This window comes from Rhinoderma darwinii, chromosome 4, assembly GCF_050947455.1.
Source record: "Rhinoderma darwinii isolate aRhiDar2 chromosome 4, aRhiDar2.hap1, whole genome shotgun sequence".
In the NCBI taxonomy this organism is placed as follows: Eukaryota; Metazoa; Chordata; class Amphibia; order Anura; family Rhinodermatidae; genus Rhinoderma; species Rhinoderma darwinii.
The window spans coordinates 223167739-223190414 of record NC_134690.1 but is presented as its reverse complement, the minus strand read 5'-3'; the positions used below and the strand labels follow the sequence as shown (position 1 = coordinate 223190414).

General features: G+C 39.6%; 1 protein-coding gene across 3 annotated transcripts in view; it reads right to left on the bottom strand.

Annotated features, from left to right (window-relative positions):
- GRIK2 (glutamate ionotropic receptor kainate type subunit 2) overlaps window positions 1-22676 on the bottom strand; it is a 609687-nt gene that overhangs the window by 262940 nt on the left and 324071 nt on the right. For all 3 annotated transcript variants that reach the window (XR_012883183.1, XM_075862209.1, XM_075862210.1), the window contains 3 exons: window positions 19635-19816; window positions 8172-8225; window positions 3326-3499 (listed from right to left, as the gene is read on the bottom strand). Coding sequence is in view for 2 of the 3 variants with exons in the window: in XM_075862209.1 (XP_075718324.1) it covers window positions 3326-3499; window positions 8172-8225; window positions 19635-19816 (410 nt within the window). In the remaining variant the exon portion in view is untranslated. The remainder of the gene's footprint in view (window positions 1-3325; window positions 3500-8171; window positions 8226-19634; window positions 19817-22676) is intronic.

Here is a 22676-nt window from a genome sequence, read left to right as displayed (position 1 = left end):
AGTCTCTGAAATTGCGGCTGATCAAGGTTCCCTGGAACCTTCCTGAGAACAAGCTGTTTGTTCCCCTGCAATTCCGGCTAAGGGTACTTAGGGAAAATCATAACTCTGCACTATCTTGTCATCCAGGCATCCTGGGTACCAAGCACCTCATTGCCAGAATCTATTGGTGGCCTGGGTTGCCTAAAGACGTTAAGGCCTACGTCGCCGCTTGTGAGGTTTGTGCTAGGTCCAAGAGTCCCGGGTCCCGACCAGCGGGCTTACTACGTTCTTTGCCCATTCCCCAGAGACCTTGGACCCATATCTCCATGGATTTTATCACCGATTTGCCTCCATCTCAAGGCAAGTCGGTGGTGTGGGTTGTAGTAGACCGCTTCAGTAAGATGTGCCTCTTTGTGCCCCTCAAGAAACTACCCAATGCTAAGACGTTAACTACCTTGTTTGTCAAACACATCCTACGTCTCCATGGGGTCCCTGTCAATATTGTTTCTGACAGAGGGGTACAATTTGTTTCATTGTTTTGGAGAGCCTTCTGTAAAAAGTTGGAGATTGATCTGTCCTTCTCCTCTGCCTTCCATCCTGAAACTAATGGCCAAACTGAGAGGACTAATCAGTCTCTAGAACAATATTTAAGGTGTTTTATCTCTGACTGTCAATATGATTGGGTCTCATTCATTCCCCTCGCCGAATTTTCCCTTAATAACCGGGTCAGTAACTCGTCAGGGGTCTCCCCCTTTTTCTGTAATTTTGGGTTCAATCCACGGTTCTCCTCCGTTTCACCTGGTAGTTCCAAAAATCCCGAGGTAGAGGTCATTCATCGGGAACTGTGCACAGTCTGGGCCCAGGTTCAGAAGAACCTAGAGGCATCCCAGAGCATACAAAAAACTCAGGCAGATAGAAGACGTTCTGCTAACCCCTTGTTTATGGTCGGGGATCTGGTGTGGCTATCGTCAAAGAACTTGCGCCTTAAAGTCCTGTCCAAGAAGTCTGCTCCCAGGTTTATAGGGCCATACAAGGTCATTGAAGTCCTCAATCCTGTCTCCTTCCGACTGGAGTTGCCCCCATCTTTTCGAGTACACGACGTGTTTCATGCCTCCCTCCTTAAACGCTGCTCCCCGTCCTTGGCTCCCTCGAGGAAACTTCCTGTCCCCGTTCTCACCCCTGAGGGGGTGGAATTCGAGGTGGCCAAGATTGTGGACAGCAAGATGGTCCAAGGCTCCCTACATTACCTGGTCCATTGGAGAGGATACGGGCCTGAGGAGAGGACTTGGGTACCCGCCCGGGATGTTCACGCTTGGGTATTGGTCAGGAGGTTCCACCTTCGTTTCCCCAATAAACCAGTTCCACCTAGAAAGGGTCAGGTGGCCCCTCATAAAAGGGGGGGTACTGTAAAGGATCTGCCAGGTACAGCTTCTGTGTCAACGCCCATAAGTAATCAGTCTGCACCTGCTTCTATGTCTGTGAGACTGACTCCATCTTCCACCACTCAGGATGGCAGGCTTAGGAGTGGGAGAGACTATCACAGCATTGCCAGACGGAGCTAGCTCCCGCCCTCTGTCTATTTATACCTGCCTTTCCTGTTCCTCCTCCCTTGTGATTCTTCTCGTTTGGTTTCCTGGCCCTGCTGCAGCTTCTGAACTATTTGACCCTGCTTCATTTTGACCCTGGCTTACTGACTGCTCTCCTGCTCTGCGTTTGGTACCTCGTACACTCCTGGTTTGACTCGGCTTGTTCACTACTCTCCTGCTCTGCGTTTGGTACCTCGTACACTCCTGGTTTGACTCGGCTTGTTCACTACTCTCCTGCTCTGCGTTTGGTACCTCGTACACTCCTGGTTTGACTCGGCTCGTTCACCACTCTTGTTGCTCACGGTGTTGCCGTGGGCAACTGCCCCATTTCCCTTAGCTCTGTGTACCCTTGTCCATTTGTCTGTCGTGCACTTATTGAGCATAGGGACCGTCGCCCAGTTGTACCCCGTCGCCTAGGGCGGGTCGTTGCAAGTAGGCAGGGACTGAGTGGCGGGTAGATTAGGGCTCACTTGTCTGTTTCCCTACCCCTATCATTACAATCCCACAGTAAGATCTAGAGAAAGAGGAACTGCTGGGAGTATTGAGTGAAGAGCAGGAGGCTTCTATGACCACTAAGTAAAAAAACTGAGGCTTTTTTATAACTACTGTGACATTGGGGTAATCAGGGGACAGAGGCCCCTCTTGTGACTACTGCAAAAAAGGACACTACTATGACTACTGTTGGAAAGGGAAAGGGTGGCATTGTTGTGACTATTGAAAGAAGGAGACAATGCTGTGAATTATGGGTGAGGGGTGGGGCATGCTATGGCAAGTATTGGAAAAGAACTCTGCTGTGACTGGGGATTGGAATAAATTACTGGGGTAATATAACTACTGAAGAAAGAAGAGAGGCTCTGTTGTGACTACTAGGAAAAAGGGGGGGGGGACGACACTGCAGTGACAACCAGGGAACAGAATAGTCCCTGTTGCGATCACTGGGAAAAAATGTACAGTCTTGCTGTTACAGTAGGGGAAATACACTGCTATAACTACTTGGAAAAGTGCATGGTCTTAGTTAATACTGAAATAGGGAAGAATAAAATGATTACTACTGACGAGACTCTATATTGACCTCTTTTAGGGAACTGCTGTTACTACTAGTAGTAAAATGGTAACTGTGCTATGACTGCTTAAAAGAAGGAAAGAGTGAGGGAAATGCAACACTAGTCTAAGGCCAGCGTAAAAAAAAAAATCTCTCTTTTTTTAAATAAACAGTTCTAGAGCATTTTCATAGAACTGTTTCGTTTTGAAAAACATGTGGGCTATCCCATGCAAATACATTTTTTTGTTAATAATAATAAGTGACCTTATGTAAGATTCCAATTCTAGCATTCTCTTCCTATAGGCTCCTGACATGTAAAGCTAGTTCTGGGTAACAGTAAACTAACATGCACTGTAAACACAAGAAAACCTGCATGTATAAAGAGTAATGACCATGATCCAGCACCCTAATATAAATTGGGGTATATTTAGGTATATACAGTTCAGTTTGATATCACATGTTTTGCTGTGATAAGGGAGTTTAAAATGGATATATCATTGCCATGCAAGGAGTTCATAATGGCTTTCAAGGCAGTGAAAATGTATATTATAAATTAGATATTTATAGTCCTTATATTGTCTATGTCATGATATTAATCACAATAATAATAATAAGATTGTATTTATTTAATATATCATAATTTTACTACAAAATAAAAAGGTACATTGTTAATTGTATGAATTAAATGTCTACATTTATATTAATGCAGGCATCTTACCATCATAAACCCGTCCAGCAGACCTGAATCTGGTTTAGGGGGTGCTTGCAATCTTTCCATAGACCATTTTTCAATTATAGAAAGTACTTGGCTGTTTTCTATATTCAGTATTCGAAATCCAGTCATGTTAACACCACTATACCTATATGGCTCAACATCTAATGCAAATAGGTCCTGAAATCAAAGAGAATGAATACATTAATAAAATGTTTTTTTAAATATTACATAAAACAAACACATTTTCATGTACACTGAATTTAGTGCATTAGGTTCCAATGGTTTTCAGAACAAATACTAATCGGGGATTGTTATACAGAGGGAAATACAGTGGGATATACAGAGGGAAAACTTTCAGCGCTTTGCAATATAATTGGTGTACCACTGATAGCTACTCCCAGACACTTACATAAGTTATTGCCAATTTTTTTCTATTTATTTGTGTTTGCAGAAGTAACAACAGGATCAGCCTCCATATTGGTTGTCACTTTTGAAATAGCTGCTCAGCAACTGAACACAAACTGTAAATTTATTATTACCAGTACATGTTGAGAAGGTGACAGTTTGTCATGAGCTGTCATCAGAGAAGCTACTTCAAACATGACAACCAATATAGTATCAGATGCAGTTGTCATTTTTGCAAAGATGGCATCTTCAAGAGAATATAAACAAGGCAATATCTATAAGTGAAAATAAATAAAAACATGAAAAAAAATAAAATAAATAACTTTAGCTATTGCTTCTGTTTTACTAACACAATGAATGATGGAACATATGCTAAATATAAAAAGTGTAGTGATGCAGCAATAATAAAAAAAATTAAAAAAATGTATAATATAAGATGATAAATAAAGATCTTGATTGTGTAGGGAAATGCATGAGCTATAATATGTGTTATTACTGTTAATACCTTTTTTGGTATATACCAATACAAATATTTGTGTTTAAAGAGCTGTACTATCAGAAATATGGAAGTCATGTGTGCCCTTTAAAGGCAGCTCCCACTCTGGCAGAATCTGTGCATACTTGCATTACACAGATGGCCGTTCATTTGAACTGCTGTAGCTGTTATATATTGCCACATTTTCCCTCCACGTTGCAGGTTTACTGTATACCTAGACGAGGCTTCCCCGGCGACAACAGTTACTCTCTAAAGGTAAGAGATACTGGATCCATGGCAATTAGATAATCCCGACTCTGGCTTCATTTTAAAAAGGATGGAAAGGACCTAGTTAATTATGAATGCATGAGCCTGGTACTCAGCTTGGTGCCATCACTGGTAGGTGTGAGCCTATGCCAGAGTTGAAGCTACAGTAGACTTTCCTTCAACCAGGCAATGATTCACTTTGTGGTCCTAGCCAAGCAGCTATATATTCTAGGCAAGGATTGTTGGCACCCCTTCACCTAGTACTCAGCACCAAGGAAACGTACTTCGCCCCTTCGTAATCAAGAATAGGTTAGTAAACGAGGGATGTGTGAACTGGTCGAAAGGTTATGCCTCCCTACTAGTCTAATGATGGAAAGAGGTAAAGGTCCAAACTTACTAAGACTGGTGTATTTTTAGCCAGTCAATGTGGTGGAGGTACACTTTACCTTGACTTTTAACGCATTAAACAAACAGTGGCTAGATCCCTTATCTTGACTTTTTCAATGACTTTTCAATGGCTTTTGTTGTGTGATATCACGCTGCAGCAAGTTATCAGAGTCAAAGATGGCTGCATCCATAGTTGGAGTGATTTGAGGTAAATTTATTAATGGACTTATGCATCTTAATAAATGTAGTGCATTTTAACCTTTCAGGCAACCAAAACAATATAATCTACTCTTGCTATGAGCAGACATAGATTTGTGTCATAAATTTGCGTTATTTCCCCTTAGTTTAGTTAATAAATGTGGAATAAAATATGTTGCGTTGGAGGCAATGCCCCCTTATCTCACCACTTTTCAAATTTGTTGAATAAGGAGTAAAGTTGGCAAACTTTACAATGCTACTTTTTTGAAAGTCACATTTTACACCAAAAGCTGTCAGAAACGCTGGCAGAAACAGTTTTAAAGCGTGAAAAAGTAGCGAGTCCTTTAAATGGTAGGGGAAAAAAAGGAGTGATGGTAGTGGAATCCTCATTTTATTTTTGCTGTGGGTCCCCTCTTCTGTGTACATCCCTGCTGTAAACTATATAACAATCACAGACAATATATAGAGGTTCATAAATGCAAAACAAACAATGTGTCAACATTTGTATTTTATATTGCATTTCGTGTTTGTGAAAGTTGCCTAAGGCTGAAAAATGGTAACACATAAACTAGGTGTTGTCTCATGAAGAAAACCCATTTTCAAAAAGAAGCATGTGCAAAGATCATTTGAATGCCGCAAGTTCGGTTTATCTCACCCCCTAGTCATCAGCTATTATTGTCGGGGTAATCAGTGGCCAGCCACACATTTCCCCTGCAGCGGAAATGTAGCACTACATGCCTGCCATTCAAATGAATGGCATTCAATGTAATTCAAGAAGGCACCGATTCGGCCAGAGCAGGACCCCCTCTATGATGCACATATGTCCTAATAGGACTTATGGACAGAGGTTGTCCTGATGGGACAAACCCTTTAAATAACATTCCTCCTTTTGAAAAATAATTCCAAGCAAATCAAGTGTTCTTTTATTATCATACAGCTTTGATGGGTGCGTTTAGAAAAGCATAACCTTAATGAATTCATGAACATGGTTTCAGTCAGATTAACTTAAAAATAAATTATTTATTGGTTGTTTGCTGAAAATAATTAATATTTCAGCATGAATTCATTTTATCTATCAAATGGGTCAAATGGTCAGACGTAGTTCAAATATTTCATTGAGGTTTTATATCTTTCCATGACCATTAAATAAATAAATGTTCGTTGTTACTGCAAAGTCCTATAGCTGTTTAATGAGAATACATACTAAAGGGTACATATAAAGCTAGGAAAAGTAGAAATAAGAAGTTTATAAACATTATGGCAAGCATTTATGATGCCTTTCCCACTGCAGCCAATTTTACATTTTTCATTTTTGTTTTTTCCTCCCCGATTTCCAAAGCCATAACTTTTGATTTTTCTATTGACATAGCCGCATAAGAGTTATATTTTGCTGGACAAGTTGTAGATTTTAATGGCATCATTTTATTTACAATATAAAATGTACTGGGAAAGTCTGAAAATTTATTTTGTAGGGTGGAGTAGAAAAAAACCCAGCAATTCCTCCATTGTTATGTGGGTTTTTTTTTTACAGTGTTCACCTTTAACTTTTACTACTTTTACAAAATAAAAACAATTTGTTGAAAAAAATAAATTGTTTTGTGTTGCCGTATTCTGAGACCCATGACCCGCTGTATACTTCCCCTTCCGAGTACCGCAGTACGACAGGAAGGGGATAAATACAGTATGTGTTCAACTAAGGTGTCATTTATCTTGGTACTAGTTTAATAACGTATACTGCCAGCGTTACCTGGTGGAACTGTAAAATATAACAATATGATGTAAATAAAGACTACGTTCACCACTGCAACCACTTTTTTTTTTTATTGTTCCAATACATAGAAAATGAAAAAGGAAGCACTTTGAAATTGGTCTTAATTACAAATTTCCTATTATTTCTACAGTTTCTATGCAATCCTATGCGTCTTGACAGCAACAAGCAAGCGCTGTGTAGTCTGATCCTGCAGTCCAGCTCTATTCCATCTGTTCTATACTTCTTGCTTACCTTCAAAATATGTTAGTATGAATTTGGCGCAGAACAACAGATGGAAGAAGGCACATTTGCAGAATCAGTACACTCAGGGTTTGTTTGTTGATTGTTACCATGGAGATGTATGTATGTCTGATAAATGCAAACATTGTTCAATTATTATGATCTCTACAATAAATATGATATGTAATGATGGGACAGCCCTTTAAAGAAACACTCCTAACAAAACTGATCCAGAACACCTAAGAGTAAATCCATGAGTTATGCACTGCATCCTCAGGCCTAGCACTAGGCATCACAAATTTTATCTGTTCCTTAATTGTAAAATTTGGCTTATATATACTTGGTATATAACCTAATGTCATTACGTTCAGTTATTGACAATAATAGGGCAGATTTATTATGCCTGCTTTGCCTCAGTTCAGAATATTCTTGCGCATGTTTGTGTGGTACACGTTACTTGCATGTGATTTATTATAATGCTCCAAAAAAAAATGTTTTCTGTGCCATACAAGACTCGGTAGTTTGTAGTTGTATAAAATGGTCGTGATTCAAGCTTGTTCTAGTTTGCTACGTGTTTTGGGCATTTTTTTGGAAATTTTTTGGCGCAAAAATTTGTCACAAACTAAACCAGCTCCAAGGTGGTTTAAAGTTAGACAGAAGTGTCTAAAGATGCACCAAATTTATCTTCCAGAATTAACTTCTGTGAGCAATTTGGCACATCTAGGCTAATATTAAGCTGTCTAAATTAAAGACAGGAGTAGAAATATTAAAAGCCAAAATGTAATTTACTCCCGAATTTTTTTTATTGAAGTCTCACTAGCGACTTGTTACCATGTCAAAATTGTCGCTGCATAACGACCCTCCCCCCAGGAAAACATTGAGGTTGAGTGCAATTTGCAGTAATGCTGAAATTTTACTGCGACTTGCAAGTCGCCAAATGCCACTGTTATTTTTTATATATTTTATATACTGATTAAGTTTGATAGGATTTATACATATAGTAGATCCTAACATTAGCTCACTTTCTTTAAACCTTTTTTAGTACGGTGTATGGCTGCTTTGTCTATCAAATATAAATATACTTTAGAAAATGACCCCAGAAGAAAATTCTTAATGTTTTTACTTACCAGAGTTGTAAAAATGTAATGGTAATACTCTGTCATCATTCCCATTGCCAAAGCCTGTAAAACAAAGAATAAAGTTATTTCCACAGTGTGAAACTTTGTAAAATGTAAAAGTTTTTCAAAGAAAGACGGCAAAAAACTTTGTAACTTATTACTCTATGGTATATTTTAAAATCCCACACAGTAAACACACATTGACTTACGTCCTGCAGAAGCACAATAATGGGGTATCTCTGCCCCTGTGAACTAGTAGGACAGATGGAATTTTTAATTTAATCTAACTAATTAACTAGAGCCACCTCCCTATATAATGACATCTAGTCCCTCCTACCATGTGTTTTTTTTCTGTCCTGTGGACTTGGACAATGTGGGGTTGAATTGTGTTACTGTTTTTATTTGCGGTACTGAACTTCCTACATTCCTAGGTGTTCTAAGGGTGTTTTAACCCGATGCAGTCTGGAGACTGCTGCTGCGGCCTTCTATAAACCCCTTAGTGACCACTAATACGCCTTTTTACGTCGGTCACTAATGGGCTTTAGGCTAGGCTGACGCCTTTTCACGTCAGCCTAGTCTAAGTCCTGCACGGGTCTCCTGTGCAGCCAGGAGCCGGGGCTCTGCTGTCTGATGACAGCTGAGCTCCTGCTCCAACGCCCGCGATCGAAGTTTACTTAGATCGCGGCCGTTTAATCCGTTAAATGCCGCCGTCAATAGCGACAGCGGCATTTAACTTTGTTTACAGAGGGAGTGAGCTCCCTCTGTCACCCATCGGCGGCCCGCGAATGCAATCGCGGGTCTCCGATGGGGTGTCATGGTAGCCGGGGGCCTGATAAAAGCCCCCAGGTCTGCCCTGGACATATGCCTGTTAGGACGCGCCGGAGGCACATCCTAACAGATTGCCTGTCAGATTTACACTGACAGGCAATAATGCTCTGGTATACGAAGTATACCAGAGCATTATAGCAGCGATCGGAATATCGCACAGTAAAGTCCCCTAGTGGGACTAATAAAATAAGTCATCAAAGGGAAATAAAGATTATTAATAAAAAGTACAGTAAAAAAATAAATAAAACCATTTTTTTCCATAAAAAGTGGTTTTATTTAGTAAAAGTGTAAAAATAAAATAAAAAGTACACATATGTCGTATCGCCGCGACCGTAATGACTCCATTAATAAAGTTAATATGTAATTTAAACCGCAAAGTGAACACCGTAAAAAAAAACGCAAAAAACCATGGCGAAATTGCAATTTTTTTCCATTGCCCCCCAAAAAAGTAATAATAAAAATGAATCAATAAGTCCCATGTACCCCAAAACAGTACCATTCAAAACTACGTCTTGTCCCGCAGAAAACAAGCACAAAAAATCACTACATTGATGGAAAAATAAAAAAATTACGGCTCTTGGAAAGCGACGATGCAAAAGCAAATAATTTTAGTTCAAAAGTGTTTTTATTGTGCAAAAGTCGTAAAACATAAAAAAACCTCTACATATGTGGTATCGCCGTAATCGTACCGACCCATAGAATAAAGGTAACATGTTATTTACGTCGCACAGTGAACGGCGTCAATTTAAAAACGCATAGAACAATGGCGGAATTTCTGGTTTTTTTTATAATCCCCCCAAAAAGGTTAATAAAAGTTAATATAAAAATTATATGTACCCAAAAATGGTGCTATTAAAAAGTACAACTAATCCCGCAAAAAACAAGTCCTCATACAGCTATGTAGACGAAAAAATAAAAAGGTTATAGCTCTTTGAATGCGACTATAGAAAAACGAATAAAATAGCTTGGTCATTAGGGCCTAAAATGGGCTGGTCACTAAGGGGTTAATGTTTTAGCTGTTTGTTGCAAAAATGCACCTTAACTTTTGCTCCCTCTAGGAGGCCTGAGTCAGTGTCCTTTGGGACATTTCACGTGTCGAGGCGGAAGTGCCGCGAGTGTTCAGCATTTCTCAGATAAGAGCTTTTGAGAAAATCGGTATGAAGAAGAAGCCACTTCTTTTGTTCATGTATGCATTTAGTCTGAACGTATTTCTGCACTGCCTCATTGAGTGCAGCTATCACTTCATTTTTTTCTTGGTATATATTTCTAATCTTTTTCTTAGATGTCTTTCAGCAGGTCTGGCGACAGAGAATGGAGGAAGCTCCTCAGCAAAAGCAGTTGCCTGCTAGAGAAGGAGCAATATACTCTAGACATATTGGAGCATGTCTGCTGTGTCACAAGGGTCTGCGTGCAGCCCCAGCTGTGGAGTTTAAAAGGAAAACAAACTTCAATTGAGAGCACAGTAGCTGCAGGGATTGTTATATGCCCTGTTTGTAGCAAGGAACTTTTAGGTGCCAAGATTGTCGCCCGTGCATCCTTTCTGGTGAACCAGCTCTATGAGTCGATGTTCATGGCTGTTTTAAACTAATGTGCCTACCCTTGTCAGATTGAAGAAGCTATGCAGCTTAGGGCCTGGAAGCACCTATCTGGGAGACCGGTGATTTAAAGGGAACTTGTCACCAGCATTTCACCTATTAAACCAGCAATACCAGGTGAAAGTGGGTGAAAAATAATTTCTATATAACCTATAATTGTCTGCTTAGTCGGCTCTGTAGCTTTAGTATTCAGCTTTTTAGAGTTCCCGCACCGTATGCTAATGAGCATAAAAGAGTCATATCTTCATTTGAAAAGAGTCATATCTTCATTCCTCAAGTCTTTCTGAGTTTACCCCGCCTCCTTACTTTTGATTGACTGCTCCTCGCTTTCCCTCAGCATACAAAATCCCACGCTTATGCACGGATGTCCTCTTCTAGTGTGTGCGCACAAAGGGACACCGGATTATTACGATAAAAGGCGCAAAATGTTTGCAGACCATTATTTACAGTCATAGGAGGAGTTTAGGAGAGGGGATAATGGCAATGAAGTTTTGATAGCAGCGGCCAGTGAGAGATAAGTAAAGCTCAATAGGTGAAATGCTTGTGACAGGTTCCCTTTAAGGACTGTTTAAAAATCCATGCTGAGATGGAAGAATCGGTCTTCCTTCTTTTAGGAAAGTCTAAACGTTGCCATGGGCCACGCCCAAGTAAATTTATAATTTTAATGAAAATTGTTGAAGTCCATCCGGTCAAGGGACCAGGATGTTGACCAGGGGGAAGCTCTGGTCTCCACCTCTATGGGGCCTAGGGCCTTCAAAGTGGATAAAGCTTTGGAAAAAAAACTATGGTGGCAGAAGAGGAAACATCCTGAATACAGTCCTTGTTTCCTTTGGATGAGCTAGACTTAAGCAGTGAGGTCCTCCTCCAAGATTATATGGCTATCACCAAGACTGTCCAGGCTTACTGTTGTACCTGCAAGTTCAGGTCAAATGTCCAAGTGTGTGCCTGAAGGGCCTACTCTGCTGAGCAGGGCCAGTTGCACAATTTTTTACGGACCACAGAAGTGCACAGCAACCTTTTTTTTTTAAATATAAAATAAAGAAGACCTTATCCTACAGCTAAGCTAAATATGGCAGGCTAGGTTGTAGGTGCCTGCTCTTGTCAGATCGTAGAAGTTACTCAGCTTGAATCCATGCAAGTACCAGCGTGGGAGAGCTGGCTGGGAATCCGTGCATAGTTCCATTGACTTCTGTGGCCCCATCTACCACTGGTAGGCACTCTCTCTAGCCTAAAGTCTGAGTCGCAGTTAATGCTTCCAGGTACAGCCTATGTGAGTTAAAGTATGAGTCACCAGACTCTATGGGTCCGAGCTGATTAAAAGTATAGAGAGCTTCTCTAACAAAAAGGGATAATCATTACTGCAGTCATTTGATGTAGTTCAACGTGGAAACTTCCTCTGACGTAACAGAAGTCAATACCGGGGCAAACAAAGGTTCCCTAGAAGGGGATAAAGAGGCTCCATAGCCCTTAACAAAGTCAATCTTGATGACCGAGCAGTCTAGGGCTCTGCGTTAAGTCGCAGTTCTCCCTGGAGGCAGTGATTCTGATTCCTTTTATGACACCAGTAGGACTAAACTCTGACACCAGATCACTTCCTTTGGGGGCACCTCCAACTGTCTTATGAAGCTGGCAAAGTATAAACTTTCCTACGGTTGAAGATCATTCAGTCAGGCTATTCAATAGATTTTCACTTGATTCCTCTGGAAAGCTTTCTTGTACTGCTCCTTTACATCAGGTCATCCTGGATGTCTCCTTTCTATAGTTCCTATGATGGAACATCCTAAAGGAGGTCCCTACTCCTGAAGGAGGAACTGGAGTGTATTCTCGTGCAATTCAAGCTCCTAAATGAAAGAAAGGATCGATCTCCGATTCTTCAGGAAGAAGAAAAATCAAATAGGAGACAATCACATCCATGAAAATGAGATTTCATGGCCTACCTATCTTGAAAAATGCATACCTTTACATAGATATTTTCTGAAGAAGCAGAAAAAATGGCAAAGGGCTGCAATGTAAATAAGAGGCAGTGTCAAGCAAACTGCAATTCACAGCTTTTCTGTTCAGGATCTCTTCGGCTCCTCATAACTTTTCTAAAGTGGTGACCACTATAGCTGCCTGTAAGAACACAGGGGATACCTGGGGTTCCATACCTGGATAATTCATCTGATGCTACATCTTCAAACTACTGTCCAGTAATTCCAACGCTGTTGGTTAATAAATTGGGAAAATTGTACATTGTTCCAGCAAGAACACGCTTGTCCTTAGGCTTTGTCATAAATTCCCTGAAGATATTCTCTCCCTTCCTCCTGCCTAGCTGGTAAGAATCTTGGGAGCAGAGGGTCTTATGTTCATGTCAGCAGCTGCTAAAACAGTTCTTTGGGCCTTAGGGCACTTGCAACCCCTCCAGAGAGAGAGATCCAGAACATAAGATATGCAACCAGGATTGGTTAAACAATAGGTGCACCCTGTCATTTCAAATTAATGAATCCGTTAGATGTGGAAACATCTTAGAAACAGGAGTTCCCTGATCCAAAATCTGGATCCTGTTAACTACAGATGCATCTCATCTATGTTGGTGGTACACCTGTAGCGGTATACAGTCCGGGCCTCAAAGAGTCCCCTCTAGAGCTCTATGTTCTTGATACTAAAGGAACTCAATGCCATATTATATATTCTGCAATTCAATTGGAAAGCAGTCCGTGTAAAGTCGGACATCATAACATCAGGCAGGGTGGCATCCGATTAGAACCCCTTCTCAGGGAGGTGGGAAAGATCTTGATATGGACAGAGTTGAACCTACCCATCTGTCTGCTGTATATATTCAAGGCTCCCACAACATTATTGATGACTGACTGAGTCGAAGTCTAACAGGCCCGGGAGCAATGTCTCTGAATCTAGAGATCTTCAAGCAGATCACTAGGATGTTGGAAGTGCCCGAGATTGATTCAATGGCGAACAGGTTCAGCACTAAGGGGGAAACATTTCTCTCCCTTTATCAGGGGCACAATCCCTTGGCAGCAGGTGCTCTGTCCATCCCTAGGAGGTACAGGTTGGCCTATGTTTCCCTCCAGTTTCCTTGATACCTAGGGTATTGATGAAAATCAGGCAAGACCAAGCCAGCGTAAAAGCCATCATACCGTTCCGACACAGGGGTCATGGACACCCCTAACTCATTCAGATGAGTGGAGGATGTTACTGGAGACTCCCCCCCCCCCCAGTGCAGAACTTCGTGTCTAACAGCACTCAACTCTGCCCGTCCTGGAGAGATTCAACCTGACAGCCTGAAGGTTGACCAGTCCTTTTTATAAACTAAAAGGCTCTTCAATGAATTTATGAAGACCTGACCACAGTCCAGGTCTGGATTTACCAAGAAAGCTTACACAAGGGGCGAATTGTTTTTTTCAGCTTCGTATTCCACTCAAGGAGTGGATAGCTCCAACCCGCTGTTTGACAATATCGTACACTTCCAGCAGGAAAGATTCGGAAAAGGACTGAGTCTATCAACTTGAAAGGTCCAAAATTTAGTCCAGGTCCGCTTTTTAGGTAAGATCCCTGTCACAAAAGCCCTTGGTGAAAAGGTTCCTGAAACGGTCTGCCAAATGAGACCTGTTATCCTCAGACCTATTGCAAAATGAGACTTTTGCCTGAGTCCTAAGAGGTTTATGATCATCTACCTCTGAACCTCTGGAAGAGTTCCCACATAATTACCTATCCTAAAAGTTTATTTCCTTCTGGTTATAATCAAGGGCGGACACAGGCGATGGAGAGCGCATGTAGGGGGGGGGGTTGTGTCGGGCCCCATAATCTCCAATAGTTTACCATGGCACACTATGTTGTGCCATTCCAACTGTGCACCAGTAACTGTGAGCCACTGTCTCAGTCCCTTAACTATATTGTACTGGGCTCCTGTGCATCTGCACGGTTTGCGCATGAGGGGTGTCCGCCACTAACCATAACATCTGCAAGAGAATAGGGTCACTTCAAGACTTGTCATCAGTGGATCTATACTATAGATTCCTGCAGGACATGGTCTTGCCAAAGCTACTGCCAAACTTCACTCTAAAGTTCCTCATTTGTAACCTGAAGTCAGGTCATCTCCCTTCCAGTGTTCTAGCAGTTTTGTGGCCCGTGTCCATGAGGAACATATTCTCCATTTATAGATCTCTGCTGTTGTCTTGAGATCTATTTGGCTTGGAGTAAGAGATTAGGAAGGTTGAAAATGTATTGTTTCCTGAAAGAAACAAAGACTTAAAACCTACCAAACCTACCCTGGGTAGATGAAGCGTAGGGCCTAGTAGACTGGCTTACATTATTAGATCTCCAATTCACCTAATTTTTCTAAAACCTACTCTACTAGTACAGTGGCCACCTCTTGGGCTGAATAAAGTCTGATCCAGCTGGATCAGATTTATTGTGCAGTTTGGAGCTCGCACTTAATATTATAGGCTGAATTTTTGGTTCTCCGAAAGAGACGGCTCTTGAGCGGTCAATTTTGAGTTCCACCAGTCAAGAGGGCCCTCCCTATGTGGTTACTTATTGCTATTTCCCCATTATGGTGCTGCTGTAGGACATAAAGGAAAAGTAGATTTTTAACGTTAATCTGTTTTCCCTTAGTCCTAGCAGCAGCGCGAGCTTCCCAACCTAATAAAGGCTACTACTTTATAATAAACACAATGTAAGATGGGCTAGATGTCCTTATGTAGGGAGGAGACTCTAGTTAATTAGCTTGATTAAATTAAAAATGTAATCTGTCCTACTAGTACACAGGTGCAGAAATGCCCCATTATTGTGCCGCTGTTAGGACTAAGGGAAAACAGATTAACATTAGAAATCTACTCTTGAGAATATTGTGCTCAATTCATTAAAACCTTTAAAATGCTAAATATGAGTATATAATTAAACGATAGATAGATAGATAGATAGATAGATAGATAGATAGATAGATAGATAGATAGATAGATAGATAGATAGATAGATAGATAGATAGATAGATAGATAGATAGATAGATAGATAGATAGATGGGTGGATAGATCAATATATGTGTGCGTGTGTGTATATATATATATATATATATATATATACACATACAGACACACACACACACACACACACACTTTAGTATAACAATCATTTGTTTCTTTAAGTTTACACTTTGAATAAGACAAGCTGCTAGAAAATCTTAGCAATGCATTTAGCAATTTAAAATAAAAAATATTTCTGCCGCTGACAACTTCTTTTAGCTGACAATAAAATTAAATGAAAGGTTCCTTACTGCTAGACTACTGAAATATTAATAACTTTATAAATAATGCATACTGGAAGGCTTTAAGCAATACATTCACACAATAGCCTGAGCATTTTTTGTAAGTAAATAGTTTTAGATATTTACAACATTCTAGGGGATTTTAAGTACTGCAAAAGTGTAAATATGAATTTAGGGCACATGGCATTTCAAAATATATATCTATTTGACAACATCTTTGAAAAGTGGCACAAATCAACAAATACACATAAAATATTTGTAAAACCAATTAAAAATGTGCATAAACTATAAATGAAAAGTACACAGTTATTTTATCAATTTAAAGAGAACACATTTTATCATGTTAGCTCTTGAAACTGATGAACTTTTTGGAACCTCCTGAATTAAATACAAATCTGTAATTTTTATTTTTTTACAGCCTTGACCATGCAGGATAAATAACAATTGACGCTATTGACTGAGGAATTCGAGGTGTTAAGGGGGTTTTACACTGGGCGATTATTGGACAGACAAGCATTCATAAAACGCTCGTTGACGATAATTGCCCTGTGTAAATAGGACAGTGGTCAGCGGATGAACGAGCAAACGCTCTATCATCTGCTGATCATATTGTTTTAAAGAAGTAAAATATTATCGTTCTCGGCAGCACATCTCCCTGCTCATCCCCATCCATAGCTCAGAGTGACAGGAGCAAACGAATGCCGATCAACGATGTCTAGTTGATCGGCGCTCTCTACACTGGCTGATTATCGGCCGGTGTAATAGGGCCTTTAAACAACCAGGATTAGAGTTATCTCCATTCCTAGCCATTGCAGCAGAGTGTCAACTGTAATATACAGCCGACACCCGCTGCGAATGGTGAGGGCACAGCTCCAGTGCCGGCATCATCCCTGCGATGTACAATTACGGCACTTGCCGCAATGTCTCCAAGGGGTTAAGTGGAATAAAAATGTTTTTGTTTTTTTTTTAGAATGTTCAGGGAACAGTATTGTAATTAGTGGGTCTGATTAAATTATCTGAAAAAGTGTTTCTCTTCTATGGCAAAATATTATTGTGTATTTCTGACCTTGGAAGCAAGTGCCATTAATTCTATAAAATGAGTAGAAGCAGATAAACTGTGCTTACTAGTCCTCTTGGTTTCCAGTGTCAGTGGCGCTTTTAATAGCTTTTAGCAGTTCTCTACTAACAAATTCCAAGGATGCAATGCTCACCATTGTAAAATATGCCACAATTAAACGCCTGGTGCCAATCCTTCCAATATAACAACTTTGTAAGTAACAGCAATAAGAGAGAACCTCCCTTAACTTTTTTTTTTTACATGACCCGGATGTCAATAATGCTTTGTCTTGATAATGGTGACCCTTCCCAACATTATGATAAGCACTTATTATACATGCTTCTTCAACATGATCTTCATTATGTCCAGCTGGCAATTCATTTTCCCAAACACATAGCTTTGTAAATAACTGTCTTCAGATTAATTGCATGTCAAAGCTGACTTCCTCAAGACATACAGTACAGCTGACTTCTATTGTTAGGTTTATAGCTTATATCAGGCAGGCTTATGTTTGTGGCAGTAAGGCACCCTTCACTTTTCGTTATTGAAACACATTTTGTGTGTACATAGGGCTCCATAAGCCCAACAGAGGCCATAAGATTGTCCGTATGGCCTCCGTCGGGCTGGTATACGTCTCTATACATTTTGTTTACATTTAAAATGCAATTAAAAAGTAGATTACACTATATATTTTTAATAAGGAAGCGTATGTGTGACGTATGCCACTGTATGGCATATGTTACCGATATTCGTTTTAACGTATATGTCATGGACTTTTTAATAGCTTTTCATGATGTATTCGCTAAACGGATACCATTATAATCTATTGGTGATGGATACAGTAAACCGATGACCCCAGTTCATGACTTATACATTTAACGGGTTCTATTACAGTCTATTGAGATGGATGCCACTGTTAGGACAACCATCACAGCCTACGTTTAACATATAATTTGGGGGCTTTTCCCAGCGTATACATCACATGTAGACCATTTAATGTGAGAATTAAGGCTAATACTCTACTAACTATACTTATCATATGTGGTGCCAAAAACAACTAGAGCAAAAATCGCAATCTAGATTATTGTCTACATAAATATCTACATACTAACTGGTTTGACATGTGATGTTGAGGGTTATTTTAATCCACAGAAGGTATCCATGACAACATTCTCTCAGTTGTGAATCCTGAGGTTTTGGGTCTGTAACTTCAAACAATTGTAGCTCGGCATAGAAATAAGATAGTTTTGCTATTCACATGTTTACTGTTCACTAAAGGGCCTTTTATCAATATATATAAATAAGTTTCCCATAACCCGGGCTCTGCCGTCAGGTTGCCTTTTTTCTTCTTTTCTAGCTGTTTCAAGATTTTGTCATGTAGCAATGTATGCCACTAGCTTTCGTTTTTTCATTACCATATGATAGTATCCATAGCTACCAACAAACTGGAAGTTGATGTTAGAGGACTTGGAGCCATGGGTTTCAGAGCCATGTTAAAAATATTGGAGTAATCGTCATATTAGCTAAACTTCCTCAAGACAATTAGCTAATAAACTATTTTCCCACTTTGTGTGTTTTTTTTTATATCAGTTTAATGTGAAACAGAAATTCCTTTGTTTAGAAAATCATAAAGACATTAATCTACATTTTGGATGCCATTTGTGTAAAGATTTATTTACATTTAGGTATTTACAGCTTGGTAATACAATTACTTTTATAAACCTTAAATAATTTCAAGTGATTGAGAGTAATTACAGTAAAATTGAATTTTTAATTATATATGGGTCATACGGATTGATCAGCACTCTAGTAATTGAAGAAATTATGTCTTAGACCTTATACACACAACCCTAGTACAGCTTCATGTTGTATGGAGTCATAACAGGGCACCCTACTGCCTTTGATTCCATATGCATTCTCCATTACATTCCTTCTAGGAGAGGTTATCTCTGGCATATAGCACCATACAGTGGCACATGTGTGTGCGACTCTGTGTGCCACCTTGCATCCTCCTGCACATGTCTCTGCCATTTGCATGAGGCCTTACATTAGATGCATTTTTAATTCAAAATTGTAAATTAGATGGAACCAGTCACATTGAACACAATATGGATTCTGCCGTAGGTATGTTATAGAGCAAGAGGAGCTGACCAGATTGATATATCGTTTTGTTGGGAAAAACTGAGCATAACATTTTATTAATTTTTGTTAATTTAAATCCCTGCTCAATCTGTGATCCTACGCAGTGATTGACAGAACCTCTCTTCTGGGGAAAGCTGTCAATCACTGCATAGGACCGCCCACTGGACTCCTTAGCCCAGAATGAGTCGGGATTGGAATGAATAAAATATAAGCTATTCTGAAGCTGTTCCTGCTCTATAACATACTGCCTGCAGATTTAACAGCATGTTCAACATGACAGGTTTACAAAATATAAGTCCTGAAACAGAAATAGGACAGTTGTTCACAATAACAAGAGACTAAAAATAAAAATTTTACTTCAGCACTAGCTACTGTACTTATAACACTTTCAATCTGGTTGCTTCTTTTCTGTATGCTGTGGGACCTGAGTCTGAAGGAAAGCTTTTTGCACGTGTTTTGTTTTTTACTGAAAATTATCCCGTATTGGAAAAAAATATAATTAATTACAATATGCCCAGAATATTATAATATGTATTATAAACATAGAATTTAATTAGAATACTTAAGGTCAAACCTTTTGGACTGTTACCTGTTTTAATATGCCAGCCGCCATGTCATGGCTACAGTCAAATATTACATGAAACTCTTTGCCTCTCTTCATTTCTTTCAGAAGTGGTTTGGCATCTTTTGTGTCAAGAGGTAACTGACGGATTTTAAGCCTCAAATTGTACCTAGATGGAGCCTTAATGAGCTCTTGTAAGCGAATAAGACCTAGTAAAAAAATAACAAAATGTCAGTGATACAGGTATTAACCGCACTTTTATATTGATCGCAATTTTTTACTGCATATGAGCTAACTCTTTCTTTACAATAAAATGACAATTTTAAAATTTTTATTAAAACAACTTCAATTATTTATGAAAAAAGTCTAATATTTCAGCTTCATGAACTTTGTGCATTTGTCAGGCCTATGGTTGACTACTCATAAATGGTCCAATGGGCATGAAAAATGATTAAGCCCATTTCTACATCAGACATGTGCTCATAGATGTCACTTTCCTGCCTCAATCTTCTAGCAGGTCATACAAGATGCAGCACTCAGCACAGACAATGAACACACAAAAAAATCACCTTCCAAAGTGAAGTGAATTTGAAATTATGGGCCAATTTTGAGGTATGGTCAAGGAATTTTTTTATTATTATTTAATTGATGATATATCAGTTGCAAAGGAAATGAGTCCTTGATGTAATTCCTCTTGAAAATTTTTACTTGGTATTACAGCAATATTATATATGTAATGTTCTTTCTGATAAAATAAGGTCACTGAGAAGCACTAACAGTTTATAGATGAGGTTATTATATTTGCATACACATATTCCGCCATTCTTGTTTATTTCTGATCTGACTCATTAAGAAAGATATAAATATTCCATATACTATGTACAGCTATTATTGTATCATATCTCTAATATATTTTGTTAGTTTGCACAGCATTTATCCATACACATTGGCCCCGCATGGTATAGTTGTAAACCACTTTTCATGGAGTTATCAGTCTGCATTTAGCACTTAAAGAAAACTAGCATTCATACTAGGGAAATAAAAGGCATATGCAGAGTACAACTTGACCAGAATTATTTCTTAAGAGCTTAGATAATTATACATTTACACTGTGAAATCTTAGTATGTTAAAAGGTGTGCAGATACAGTATTTAAAGAGGCTCTGTCACCAGATTTTGCAACCCCTATCTGCTATTGCAGCAATGTAGATAAGAGTAACGTTTTTATTTTTAAAAAACGAGCATTTTTGGCCAAGTTATGACCATTTTTGTATTTATGCAAATGAGGCTTGCAAAAGTTCAACTGGGCGTGTTTAAAGTAAAAGTCCAACTGGGCGTGTATTATGTGCGTACATCTGGGCGTGTTTACTACTTTTACTAGCTGGGCGTTCTGACGAGAAGTATCATCCACTTCTCTTCAGAACGCCCAGCTTCTGGCAGTGCAGACACAGCCGTGTTCTCGAGAGATCACGCTGTGACGTCACTCACTTCCTGCCCCAGGTCCTGCATCGTTTCGGCCACATCAGCACCACAGTTGATTCTGCAGCAGCATCAGCGTTTGCAGGTAAGTAGTTACATCGACTTACCTGCAAATGCTGCTGCAGAATCAACTGTAGCCTCTGGTGCCGATGTGTCCTCGCTCGTCCGACACGATGCAGGACCTGGGGCAGGAAGTGAGTGACGTCACAGCGTGATCTCTCGAGAACACGCTGTGTGTCTGCACTGCCAGAAGCTGGGCGTTCTGAAGAGAAGTGGATGATACTTCTCGTCAGAACGCCCAGCTAGTAAAAGAAGTAAACACGCCCAGATGTAACAGATAGGGGATGCAAAATCTGGTGACAGAGCCTCTTTAAGCATTAACCCCTTAAGGACGCGGCCAATTTTGGCCTTGAGGACAGAGCAATTTTTTTAGATTTCCCTCTTTGCATCCCGACGCTCATAACTCTTTTATTTTTTCTACGACGTAGTTGTATGAGACTTTGTTTTTTGCAGGACGAGTTGTACTTTATGTAGGTACCATTTTTTGGTACAAATACATTATCGTTTAATTTCTATACATTATTATTTTGGCGAAAATGCATAAAAAAAGCAGTTCCGCTGCAGTTTTAATTTTTTTTTTTTTATACTATACACCGATTATCATAAATAATGGTATACATTTGTTGTACAGGTTGTTACGGTCGTGGCGATACCAAATATGTCTATATTATTTCATGTTTTGGGACTTATATTTTAAAAAGTTTATTTATTATAAAAAATGTGTGTTTCTGTGTATTTTTTTTACTTTTTATTTATTTATCATTAATTTTTTTTTTACATTAATTTAACTTTTTTTTTTAATCCCATAAAGGGATTTATCATTTTCATTTTGATTTTGTAACTGCAATGTACTGGCATATATCTATATGCCAGTACATTAGCCTGTTACTGATCGTACACAGGCAGTTGTTAGGGCATACCTCAGTATGCCCTAACAACAGAAAATATGTTCAGACAGCCCTGGGGTCCTTCAATGGACCCTGGGCTGTCTGGCCATATGAGTTGTGGGCTTTTATCGAGTCATAGTTATTTTCTGTGACGCGATCAAAGTGCAGTCCCCTCTCCTTGAACGCCATGATCAGCTTCGATCACAGCATTCAAGGGGTTAACGGCGGAGAGAAGATGTTTTTCTCCTCTCCGCTGTCAGAGCGGGGCCGTGGCTATGTATTACAGCCGTTGCCCTGCTCTCGATCGCGCGCAGGGACGGCTGTCACACAGGACGATAATGCTCGTCCTAATGCGCGAAGTACTCGCCGCTCAGGACGAGCATTCTCGTCCTGTGTCGGCAACCAGTTAAGCTACCTATTCACAGAGTAAATAAATAGATGAAATGCAAAGTTGAGATTATTTTTATTTAATCCTTGACTACATCATTATTTACCTATCAGGTCTCACTGTGTAAGACCGTGATATTTTATGATATGCTTGAATAAGTAGCTGCTCCTGGTTGTATTTGTGGTCAGTATAATGCTTGACATAACTATGATGACTTATCAAAAATACAATGTGTTCATTCAGGCCCAGAATTACT